Source organism: Esox lucius, chromosome 7 (genome assembly GCF_011004845.1).
Source record: "Esox lucius isolate fEsoLuc1 chromosome 7, fEsoLuc1.pri, whole genome shotgun sequence".
Taxonomy (NCBI): Eukaryota; Metazoa; Chordata; class Actinopteri; order Esociformes; family Esocidae; genus Esox; species Esox lucius.
The window spans coordinates 37,557,212-37,570,494 of record NC_047575.1 but is presented as its reverse complement, the minus strand read 5'-3'; the positions used below and the strand labels follow the sequence as shown (position 1 = coordinate 37,570,494).

General features: G+C 42.6%; 1 protein-coding gene across 4 annotated transcripts in view; it reads right to left on the bottom strand.

Annotated features, from left to right (window-relative positions):
* Positions 1-8,992, bottom strand: part of cadm2a (cell adhesion molecule 2a) — a 403,005-nt gene extending 394,013 nt beyond the window's left edge. For all 4 annotated transcript variants that reach the window (XM_034293280.1, XM_034293283.1, XM_034293281.1 and 1 more), the window contains exon 1: positions 8,582-8,992. In XM_034293280.1, the coding sequence (XP_034149171.1) occupies positions 8,582-8,642 (61 nt within the window). In that variant the 5' untranslated portion in view covers positions 8,643-8,992. The remainder of the gene's footprint in view (positions 1-8,581) is intronic.
* Positions 8,993-13,283: the final 4,291 nt, after the last annotated feature.

The following is a 13,283-nucleotide window of genomic DNA, read 5'->3' as shown; positions in this document are numbered from 1 at the left end:
TACACAGGCTCACTCACTCACACAGACACGCGCACACACACCCACACCCACACACACACACACACACACACACACACACACACAGTGACTTGCACGCAATGTCTATTGTTGTATTGGAGGATTGGTTCATTCCATCTGTGCCATGTGGGATGGAATTTCACACCTGCAGCTCACACTCAATCAATTAATCATACATTCGCCTGGACACTCACACGCACACACAAGTATGCACACACAAAGAAAATACTGCAGCCACTAAACAACCAATGTAATTATCATTGATTTAAACATAGTAATATAAAAGGGTTTTACAGATCCACCTTACACTGTTATCAGTGTAAGAAAATACCATAATGGCATTTCTTTACCTCTCTCCTCCTCTCATACTCTACCTCAGCCTTCCTTCTTTATCCCTCTCGCTCCTCTCATAATCTATCCCTCTCTCCTCTCATAATCTATCTCATCCTTCCCTCTTCATCCCTCGCTCCTCTCATAATCTATCTCAACCTTTCCTCTTCATCCCTCTCTCCTCTCATAATCTATCTCATCCTTCCCTCTTCATCCCTCTCTCCTCCGCTCTATCCATCCCTCTCTCCTCCACTCTCTCCATCTCTCTGCTCACCCTCCTCCTCTCCATCCCTCCATCATCTAACTCCATCCTCTCCTTAGCCCTCTCTCTTCCTCTCTAACCATCCCTCTCATCTTTCTCCTCCTCTTTTACCTTTCCTTCTCTACTCCTCTCTCCTCCACCTTCCTGCTCTTGTTTATCCTTCTATTTTCTCCTCTCTCTCACGCCTCCCTTCTTCTCTCACCTTCACTTCATCTATACTTCGGATTGATCAGCCCCCAATAGTGTCTGACTGAATGTTGGTTGTAAGCGTCTCCTTCAAGAGTTAAGTTGGGTTAAGGTTTCGGTTAGGGGTTTGGAAAAATAGTTTCTAGGTTAAGGGAACAGGAAATGTAGTCCTGAGAAGTGAAAACACAGCACAGTGTACCAGGCATGCACGCTTCCTCAGGGGAAATAAAACAAAACTAATAATCTGCAACATGATGAATAATTATCTGTGAAATCTGATGAATCACAAACAACAACATACATTCATACGTACAGTACACACCAAAACACACTCAGTTACCTTCACTACGAGCATATACCATCACACACACATACACAAACAATCTCAATTTACTCTACAGTCAGGCTTCAGTCATGACAGCGATGGAATCTCATTTCTCATACGTTTTCCAAACAATATTTCTCTTTGCCAGCGTGTGTGTTAGTGCATAAGAGTGTTTATTTTGTGTGTGTGTGTGTGTGTGAGTGTTGAATTCATTTCTGTCAAGAGCGGACGCAAGGTCCCCAAACAATATGAGTGTTGTCTAGCAGTGTTGAGATACTGGTGATCCAGTTCTACATGTCTTTATCCGTCTCTTACAAAGGAAGAACACTGCTGGAACAGGTATCAACATCTGCAGGAACACAGACACCCCTCTCCACACACACACACACACACCCAGACACACACACACACACAATGTTGTTTATCTATTAAAACAGTATGTTATTAAGAACAAAAACCTAAAAAAAAAAAAAAAAAGAGAGAAACCTGAAAGCTTGAGAAACTAAACAGAATTAGGTGAATGAACTGAAGGGGATTTACTGGGCCCCATAGGAACACATGATAATTAGTATCCTCAAACTAGCTTCCTGTCCCCTGATAACCAGAGGATGGGACTGCTCAAATCTTGCTTGTATGTGATCTGTATGTTTAGATGGATGAACCAACATGTTCAATTCTGATTGACACACACACTTGTCTTTCTCTTACTGGTGTAATAACAGACTGACTGGCTGTCTTAGAACTCACCATCTATCCTCAGAGCATCTGTGAATCCCTGTGATATATGGAGAAATATACATGCATGCTGCACACACACACACACAAAATCAAACATTGCTACACAGACACACTGTGCAACGCTGCTGATTCCCTGCTGAGCAAAGGGAGGAATTTACTGAGATCAAAGACAGACTTTTGTTCTTTCAGGTGTTAAAGAAAGTTAAAACAGAAAGAGGGAGGGAGGGAGGGATTTCACTTGGTGTAGTAGTGCGGCTAGAGACAGACACCATACAGAGACAGAATACACAAAATATACAGTTGAACCATGTATACAGTATGTATACAGTATGTACCATGGATTGTAAGAATATACTGTAAGACAATACATTGTATAATATGAGGGGGTGGGAGCTGGTATATTAAAACAAGCAGGAAGCCTAGTAACATTAACAAACATCACAAAAGGTTTAGTGAGGAATGTGAAAACCAAAGAAAGTATTTGAAGAACCTATTCAAACGGAACCAGAGACCTTAAGATCAGAACAGTAGTGAGTGCATCCATTTCCATATTGGTACCACGGAGGATCCGAATCTACAACCACTGGGGTTGAAATCGCCATGGTCTACCAAGTAAGCTGTTAGAAAGAACAAAAAAGGGAATTGGGAAAGAGTAAAAATGTATTTCATAGGGCCTGCTACATGTCTAACAGACAGGGCCCAAACTTTGGATAGCAACTTCTTTTAAGCTGCAGGTGAAGAAGATCAACACTGCCGCTTTCGACAGGACGACAAGGCCTTGCAAATGCACTGAGTACTGAACTGCTAAACATTTGGATTACATAAATGCAGCTGCTCTAAGTCTTTTGTTAGGTATGTAACAGCTTTGCACACAGTGTCAGAAGGATTTTGCCCATTCTTCTTGGGAAATTTGGTCCAGGTTGTTAAGGTTGGTTGACCAACGCTTGTGGACCCGAAATGTTCAAATACTATTTACGATTGTCAATGGGATTATAATCAGTACTTTGACATTCACATTTTAGTTCTTGGAGCCACTTCAATGTTTCTTTGTCCATGCCCTTGGGATCATGCTTCAGTTATTAGCGGACTGAAGCAGGTTCTGCTTCATAATTTCTCTGTATTTTGCTCCATGCATTCTCTCTACAGTTTAAACAAAATGCCCAGTCCCTGCAGAGAATAAGCATCCACACAGCATGTTGCTGCCACCACCATACTTCACCATAGGTATGGTGTGTCTTGAGACATGGACAGTGTTGGGTTTGTGCCACACACCAAACTTTTTGACTACAAATCTCTATCTTGTTATCTTCAGACCACTAAACCTTTTTTCTCACAATGAACCTGCTTTCAAATCATACATTTTGAGAAATGGCTTCTTTCTTGCCACCCTACAATCCAGGACAGTTTTATACTGACCTCTTGATATGGTTGACTCGTGCACCATTACTCCACTCCCAGCCACAGAACTCTTGGCCTCTCTGTGACTTCTCTCACAAGTCTTGTTCTTGATTGAGCATTGAGATTTTAGGGTCAGTCTTTTCTTGGCAGGGCCTGGGTGGTGTGATGCTGCTTCCAGTTCCTGATTATTCCAGTTCCTGATTATTATCCAACTGCACTAATTGAAATATCCAAACACAAAGCAATGCACTGCACTGCAAATGCTATTTGGTCTTAATTTTACTTCAGATTCACAACCTGACCAAAGACCCTTCTAGAGTGGGGGTTTTATACAGAACATTTGACAGCAACTTTAATGGTTCACAGGTGGAGGCCAATGGTAACTGTGTCCTCATTATGTTCATTCATTTCCTCTTTGTAAACTGTGAGCTCCACAGCACAGGGGTTAAATACTCATGTTTATATTTTCCTACAAAGATTTCAGATCATAAAAACAACGTTACCAATCAATGACTTATTTTGTGTAACAGAACAAAATGTCAATTTACCATTTGTACTACAGTAAAATGGGATCGGAATAGTTTTGCAAAGGTACTGCATGCACACAGACACACAAAGTTAGGGCTCTCACGATTATGACATTTAAAATAAAGATTAATTGTCTCACAAATAATTGCGTTTAACGATTTTATTGTCTATATTGTTAATGTAATGCCATTATTATAGTGTAAGGCTAATACGATTGTAATAATGCACCTGAGGATCCGGAGATTTTCCTGCACATGGTAACATTTCTCCTCTTTGATGCATGTATTATTGTAAATTACATAACGTTGCATTGCAAAACAATTCTAAACTATGTTTAAACATACTGAAATTAAGAAGCAAATTATTTTCAGTGAATTATCTGCACCTATAACACTCTCCTGCACGCCTGGGCTAGACATCCTAACTGATTGAAACGGACATCATTCACATGTTATTTATTGAGACGTCTCTAACATCGGCATAAAACTCCCTTATTCAGATTGGAAACTATTGTGCAAAAAGATGGTTGTCATAAAAATAATTGTGATCTAGCTCAAGTAATCGCGATCAGGCAATTATGTAACAATTGCGACAGCCCTAAATACAGTATATATATACAATGAATATTTAATCAATAATGTACCACACACACGTGTTGCTAATGTTTGTGTTGTGTGGCAGCAGCAAGAACAGTAAAAAAGAAGACCCCTTCAAAAAAACAACAGACAAAGTTGTGTGTGTTTGTGTGGGTGTGTGTACACCTATGTGATTAAGTGTCGGTGTATGTGTGTGTGCGTGTGTGTGTGTCAGTGTGTCAACAGTCTGAGGAATAACAGTCTTTTAATCAATAGTACCTTTAATGCCAAGCCATTACATCAGGCCCTTCAGACCAACATAAACATGTTAGTCATTTAGCAGATTCTCTTTTCCACAGACACTGACAGAACACATTGGGGTTAAGTGCCCCACTTGGGGTCACATTGATATTTCTTAACTTGTTAGCATGGGGATTTGAACCAGCAACATTTCAGCTGGCCCCAAGGCTTATTGCTATACACACAATCCTTTATCTGCTGTGAATTCAGCGGCAGTGTCAAAAGAGCAGGAGCACAATCAGAGACAGTGCACTGATTGTCTGATATGTCAAAAGAAGACGCACTAAAAACAGTATCTCAACCAGGAAGAGGCAGAGAAAGAGACAGAAAGAGAGAAGGACATACAGAGAGAGAAACATGGTCAAATAGAAAAAGTGACAGGCAGACACAGAAAGAGAGACGGGCAGACAGAACGCGCGACAGAGAGACAGTGTGATCATCAGCGTGTGTTCTGTCTTGTCTGTGGAATATGCTCCTGATAATAACAGTGGGGTAAGTCTTGTGTCTGGCTATTGAACTGCAGTCTAGCCAGCAAACCGACATTCTTGAAAGCAACGAATACGTTCTAATAACGCTACAAAGTGGTCATTAAACAATGTTGGTATAAAATAAATGTTCAATGATCTAGAATCGGTTGTGGCTCTTTTGTCTTCTAAACCAATGATTCCTATACTACCTGGGATTTGCAGCTGCATGGGGTTTTCAGGTGGCCCATCGTGTGACTGTGGTTTGTTGTACTTTAACAGAAACGTGATGCAAACACCGGCCAATGTCCTGGCAATGTCTCTGGTCTGCCGGCTTTCTCTTTGGTTCTAGACTGTGCACTAAGGGTCAGACTACAAACAGACAGCCCGACCAACATAAAGGAAGCAGCCCATTCTGTCATAATATGGAGTTGACACACCACTTAAACATTCACATGATAAGTTAACGCCTTGATACTCTCCTCTGCCTGTCGACACGCCCCCCCATTGATTTGGGACAGAGTCTCTCCAACTAACCCGCAGTCCACAGGGACAGAAGAGACCGGATGTATGTAGCTTTTACCAGTAGTAGCTTGTTTCGATTGCCTTGTGTCCTAATTGGCATGGGAGTGAGTCTACTACAGGGTTTCCTGAAACAGGGGCACGTCTTCTGTTAATTAGCCTGAATGCATCACAGATGAATTCATCAAGTCTTCATTGTTGGAGTAAAGAGTGTAACATGACCCAAGCCTACATTGCCTCCACAACACCAGCATGGAATCAAATGAGTTGGGATTGATTAGAGCCTTGGACCTCTGCATGTACGGAATTAGAGTATTAGAGGGCATTACAAAGGACTGTGTGTGCGTGTGTGTGTGTGTGTATTTGAGTGTGTGTGCGTGTCTGTGTGTATTTGAGTGTGTGTGAGTGTGTGTGTTGAATACAGCAGAAGATGTGAGGGAGAGAGTGGTTATAGTCACTGACTGCCTTCAGACCGATCCTGTTCGTCATCTCTCTATGCCCCTCTCCCTCTCTCTCAATCTGTCCTTCTATCTCTCTCTCTTTCCTTCCATCTACACCAGTGCCTCCCTCTTCTTTCTCTTTCCAGAAACTCCATCCCTCCCGATCATCCACTTTCTTTCTGTCTCCCTTCCACTCTATCCATACAATATCTGTTCTTTCTTTCCAGCTCTCTCTCGCCCTCTCCCTCTGTCCTCTCTCTCTTCCCTTCCTCCTTCTCTTCCCACGCCCTCTCCCCTCTCTCCCCTCCTCTCCCCCTCTCCCTCTCCTCTGTCTTCTCTCTTCCATTGCTCTCTCCCCTCCTCTCCCCCTCTCCCTCTCCTCTGTCTTCTCTCTTCCATTGCTCTCTCCCCTCCTCTGCCTCTCTCCCTCTACTCTGGCTCTCTCTCCATAGTCCCCATCCCTCTATTCCTTTCTCTTTTCCTCTGTCTCCTATCTTTCCCTTTACGTGTCAAGGCACGTTTCTCTGATGTAATATTCATGTCACAGCCCTAGTCGCCTCTCCTTGACCTTGTCAAACACATACACACACACACACACACACAGATATATGTAGCCACACACACAAACACACAAACTGCCACAGTGACCTTTCTCGCTGCTCTTTTGTTCATAGTTTTGCCCAAAGCCTGAAAACTGAAAACACACACATATACACACAGACACACACCCTGACACTGTGCTCACAGTCCATTGGCGGAATAGAATGGCCAAGCATGAAACGACCACACAGGCCTGGATACAATTCCAATGAAAACAAGGGTATGCTCAAGCGGTCATATGCATAATAAATACTCTCATAAACTGAATGTTAGTTAAAGGACAGAGGTATAGTTAAAGGACAGAGGTATGCCAGGGATACGTTGGCATATCATGTGGTAGTTTATAGGGTTTCAACTACAATCATAAATCCATTGCCCAACAAACAGCTGGTAATGAAAACAGAAAAGCCTAAATATTGATAGCATGGCACACTCCTGGCTGTCTTTAGCCAAAAAAGATCCCTTTAATCTAAACACTGTTTAAGTGTGAATGCCAGGTGACGAAAAATCCTCTAAACACACACACCGGAACAGGGCGCACAAAGACGATGCCTGCGGAACAGACAGCACTCAGCAACTGAGGTTATGTGGTGCGGAAACGATTCCCCGTCATTAACCGCACCGCGACTACTTCTGACAAAAGACCATCCCTCCCACCGCCGTCCGGCTTGCTGTAGAGCAAAACCAGAGCAAGTTGAATATCAACATCATCAGGCGCACACAGACGAATATATAATTCCCATCCTCCACGAAACAGGTGAGGGAGATTACGGGCTTTCTGCCAGTCTACTAATACCGTGTCAGTGGTCTAAGTGGCCTATTATTACAGGCTGAATACCCCCCACCCTGACAGAAATTAGATATATTACAGTGGTTCTTCAATAGATACAGTAGGAATACAACTCAGCAATATATGTAATCCACTCTCCTTCTCTCTCCCCTAGAACCCCACTTCCTTCCTCTCATCCCTTCGTCCCTCCACCGGGACAGATTGAATCCATTGTTTAAGCGCTGCCGTATTCCTTCAACATTATTCTCCCCTCTTCTCTATCAATCCTCCAGGGCGAACTACCCCCCCCCCTCCCCCCGCCCCCCCATGCTCTCTTATCATGCTCCCGTTCTGTCCACGCGCTATCTATTCTAGCGGGAAAAATAACATCCCATTTGGCAGTTGAAGAACAGCACTAGTGGTTTACAATCACCGCGTCTGACGCCCCGAAAGTAAACATTTGGCTACGCTTCGTTATACGCTACAGCAGGCTATAGAGTAACTTTGAAGTTATAAGCACGGATATTAGCTACAACCGTGTCAGAGACAACTACGCAGTTTCCCCCATTCTCCTTCCTACAATCCATAATGAAATATCACGTTGTGTATGTTTGTTTGTATGTGCGTGTGTGTGAGAATGTGTGCGTGCGTGTGCGTGCGCACCAGGGTGGATGCCCACCCTCTTTACTGTTCATTTCAGCGTTGAAAACACCCACAGACATACATAAATACAGACAGACACACACACACACACAGCAAGTGTGCATGTAAAAAAAAAGCCCGTAGGCGCTCAAATCACAACCAACAAATTATGCTAATTGAACCGCGTTCATTCCAATGCTTTAGCACGTATCAGAGACCTTAGTGCGTGACAGGGCAATCCGGTGAGACACACACGTTCCGACGCATGCGAGACCCTTTGCGTGAAAGAGCAATGCCTCGCGGGCACAGCGTGAAAATAACACCCGCAAATGACCCATGAGACACTGACTATCATCACGCACTCTCTTCATCTCTCTTTCTCTACAATCAACCTACTCTATCCCCGAGACCCCCCCCCCCCCCCCCCCCACACACACACACACACACAAATTCTCAGCAAAAGTTAAAACTAACAGCCCCATACCTTTAATCAGGATCCCGTAGACGGCGCACAGCGTCAGAATCAGATGATGCTTGAGAATCATCCTGTCTTCTCTCTCCTTTATCCCTCTTGCTTTCCTCGTGTGTATCCTACGTCCTCACGAAACCTCTCCGTTTTACGTGAACCGGTTTGTTATCCAGATGATGTACCCAAGTCAGTCGTTTGTAATTGCTGTGAGATCGTTTCTCGCGCTTGCTGATCGGTAATAAGGTTTTCACCTTTTAAAAACGTTTTTCGGTCCAGTCCCGTTGGGTAGAAGATGTCAGCGCACAGTAAAGATGCAACTGCTCGGAATAGCTGTGAGAATAAAAGTCGGTGTATGTTTCGTCCGGTAAGAAGAAGGGATGCCGCCGTAGTCCGCTCTGCCTCGCTCTGCTCTCGCGCACAGAATTGGTAAAGTGCAACTCAGAGCAGGAAAAGGCTCGAGCGAGTCTAAATCCCGCCCATAAACATTTGTCTGACAGGGCTGATTAACCAATCAGGGCCACCCATGTTTGAGCGCTCCCTCTCTCTTTCTCTCTGCGTGCGTGTGTGTGCATGTGTGTCTGTGTGTGTGTGTGTGTGTAGCCTGGGGTTGTGAGAGGAAACGCTGGTTTGCTATTCGCCAAGCGAGCGAGAGGAGAGACTGAGATAATGTATTGTACTCTATATGGTTTATTCTGGCTGCTCTGGAAATGTGGCATAGGTGTCCGATTCCTTTAAGGCACCATTTACTTGAATTTAATTGATAATGTGGGAGAGAGCAGAGGTCTTGGATATAATGTCGAGATAACACTCGGATTGTTTTCCAGAGCAGAAAGGAAATTGTATTGCCATAATGTCAGACTCCAAATGCACAATGTCAAGCTCCCACATATTCAGTAGCCTATTCGATAAGGGGCGTCGACGTCAACTGCTCCTATTGATCAATTGTAAACTATGCATAGGCCTAATATCTCGAATTTCAGACAACTCCAGTACAAAGTGTTTTTTCTTCCTCAAAGTTCCTGGGATATCACGTGCATTACACTTGCAGTATCATTACACTTCTCGCAACACTCCTTGTAAAACCTCGTCATCTGGGCTAAATGTAACTCTCATTTACCACCGCACTACACACTTGCCCGCCTCTCCTTTTGAGGTGAAGATGCGCATACTAGGCTATTGTTACCAGATCTTTTTATTATGGGGTGCACGTCGGACATAATGACGCACGTGAACCTCAAGCAACGAAATTACGTGTATCTCGTGGTCCGATAAACAGATTACCTGCACGCATACGTGACGGAGAGAATTTCGTAATCTGGGGGGGGGGGGGTCTGTAGCACCCAGCACTGAGTCCGACCCCTCTTTTTATTACCCGTCAGTTCAAAAAGAATACGTATAAAATGTCCTATACAATCTAAATAATATTCATAATATATATTTCATATGAAAATTCTTAAATTAGGCCTTCGGCTCACAGCAAATCTGGTTATTGCAATTAGTTACAGCAAGGAATGATCACAATTAATCACAGCAAATCCTCAGAGTAAACATTTTTCATCTATTTATGACAGCCCTAATTAACATCCAGAAAGTTTGACTACAGATGGCACACAATGAACAAATTAATTATTTATTTAACCTTTATGTACACTTAGTAAGTCTCAATGGGATAAAAAGACCTGTTCCTACAATACATTGATTCCCACCTCATCGCTAACAACAAATTAGTCGATGTGTCTACCGTGGTGTTTGTCGTTACATACCTGCCTGGTTGACGACGACTGGGGGTTCAGATTTTTAAGGGAAATGGAATGAGAGAGACTGTAAGACTGGTGATGTTGTATGTTAACAAGGAGACACTCCGTATTGACTCAATCTTATATCCTCTTGATTTGAATAATTGGTAGAACGGTTCAAAACAAGGAGACACTCCATCTTAAATCCTCACACCACCCATCCACCCAACAAATCATTTTCATTTTCTATTTTGAATTAACAATTAGGCTATCACTTATTATTGTGTTACAACATGAAATAAAAATGGACAAAAAGTCCATCATGTCAAAGTGAAAAAATCTGCACATTGTTCAAAATTTATTACAAAGATAAAATAGGAAACAATATTCCGTATTCACACACTTTATACAGTAATTTGAACGCTAACTGTAGGCCAACGTGGTCGTTTCTCAGGCCGAATAAAAAAGTCTGAACATGTATGCATTCAGTAGGTACGTTGCTCTGGATAAGCCTTAAATGTAAATGAAACTGGGCTGCCTTGTCTCGTCGCACTCTAGCGACTCGTTGGGGTTGCTTGGCTGCCTGCGAACTCAATTGTGGGGGTTGCAGGAAACCTTCCTGGTTGAGGGAACAGTGCGATAAGAAGCAGGACAGCTTGGCGAGAGGTGCATTGGTGGAGACGTCTAAGACTCCAGCTTCTCGCACCTGCTGTGGAGTTACGACCAGGCCACAATGGCAAAATCAACATCACAGAAAAAACATGAAAACAGATGAATCGCTGTCCATGCGCGTGCTGTTCTGTTTTGATTGGTCGGAGTGTATTCGGCTTTTTGCAAAAAGGGTAACGTAAGGGTAACGTTGACTAACGTACTCTGTCTGTCAGTCAACAAAGACATGCCTCGTCTTTGCTTTCCACCAACATACATCTCCTATTGATAATGCATTTCAGTGTGATAGCAGTGTTGGGTGTCGGCCCACCTAGATTATAAATCGCCCAGCTGCCATCAACTGTAGCTACCAAAGGCTTGGACGGAGGAGGGGTCATAGTGATTTACAATATCATTAGACATTGTAGCAGTGAACAGTAATGATTTTTCGTGTTCCACACATGAATGTGCCTCTGTGTAACTGACAATTCAATGTGACTTATTTGAACTGTTTTGTTATAAGTTCAAATGGACTGCGACTTTGTCTGGCTCAGAGAATGCCATGTCATCCCGCAGGTGGTTTTGAAATGTACAACGTATTTTTGAGAGAATGTTGAGTGAGTAGTTCCACTGAGTAGTTCTCTCAAGATCAATCAATTATCCCGTAAATTTTGTGATAAATTATGTAAAAATATATAATATTTGATTGTTGCTCAAGTAGTGGGCTTAGTGTCTTAGCCTATATGTAGTCCTGTTTTCCTGAATCTGATTTACAATCTGGTTTTGTCCACTCTCCGTCTCATCTTCCAAACGAGAGTCTCATCTTCCAAGAGCCACGCCAGGAAGAAAACAGAAAGCATTTTTATTCCAAATGATTGCCGGTGCGCGAACGCGGTCTCTAGCAGACTGACCCTTGTTAGATCGAGTAGTTAGAGAAGCGGATTTGTTGTTGCCGAGCTCGTATCTCCTCGCAGGCGGTGTGATCGTACGCATTGTGAATTATTCCGTACAGGCGAAAACTTCACTGGCTGAAACTGTATACGGTTATATTGTGACTGTTTCTGGCATGGAATAGTTCATCTTAAGTCTCACTAGAAGTTGCTACATTTTTATGATTATTCCGAGGAATTTAGTAGATATAGTAAACCCATTTAACAGAATCTTCAATGGAGTTTAGCGTCAGTAGGAACGTGTAGTGGCGTCGTGGTTAAAGACCGTGTCTCTCATACGGAAGACCATACGTTCCAATCTATTGATTCTATACATTATTTCTGGTAGTTTCCACGATTGTCTCGTCTGAAAAGTACGTTGTTTTGCCATTAAAGAAAAAAAGATATACGTTCTTATGCCATGAAATGAATTAGCTTTGGGAGACTCGCTAGCAATTGCTGAATTCTTAAGTAGATACCGGTAAAGCTTATTATTGGCTAATACGCTGTTCAAACGGCCATTGGCAAACGCCATACATAGTAAGAAACATTAGTCAGTTTAACTGTATCAATGACATTCACGAATGGCAAATTAACTATTAAAACGGCCTGCAACTGTACAGCTCCGAGATGTACTGTTTAACGACACAGCCTTTCACGTAGGTGCCCCGGGTTCGAATCTCGAAGTGGCAATATTTCTATTGCGGGCCGGCTGAACTAGGCTTGCCTGGTTTCTTGGTTTTTTTTCATTGATTTGTCTAGAGTTTCCCACAAGCCGTAATTTCAAATCAGTAGTTTGGTTGATCCCTAACTTGAGAAACTATCCTGTTAACTTATGCAACGTTCAGGGACGTTGTGAAACTGAACACGCCCCCTGTTGCAGTTCAATAGAGAGAGAAAGGAGCATTGACATGGCACTGACAGTGGGTTTTATTGAAATTCAATTTCATTTATTCAAAACAACCCGTATTTGTTCCCTACAGGACCCTACAGTACATTGGCTGTTGGATCCATCCTGCCACCTGTTGGGTTTAATAAAACACTAAACCTTCGCATCAAACCTTTGAAAACACTTAGATAGGCTATATAAATATAACTCAGACAAAACTACACAAAATAGTAGGTAGTAATATATTTGATCTACTTTATTATTCTGTCATAGAACACGTGTTTGACATCATGAACAGAAATGGCTATTTAGACCTCAATAAAAGAACACATTTTACTGTAACAGGTTTGACAATTTAATCTTAAACGGGCCATAAATAACCTTGTGACAGTGGCAATGAAAGCTTGATGAGTGAAACAGGAAGTGGTGAAGGAATGCAAGCTTTCCAAATTTGGGGTAGTAAGGTTTAATGTGAGTTATTCTCAGTATGAAAACACCAGAATATTTACAAAGCG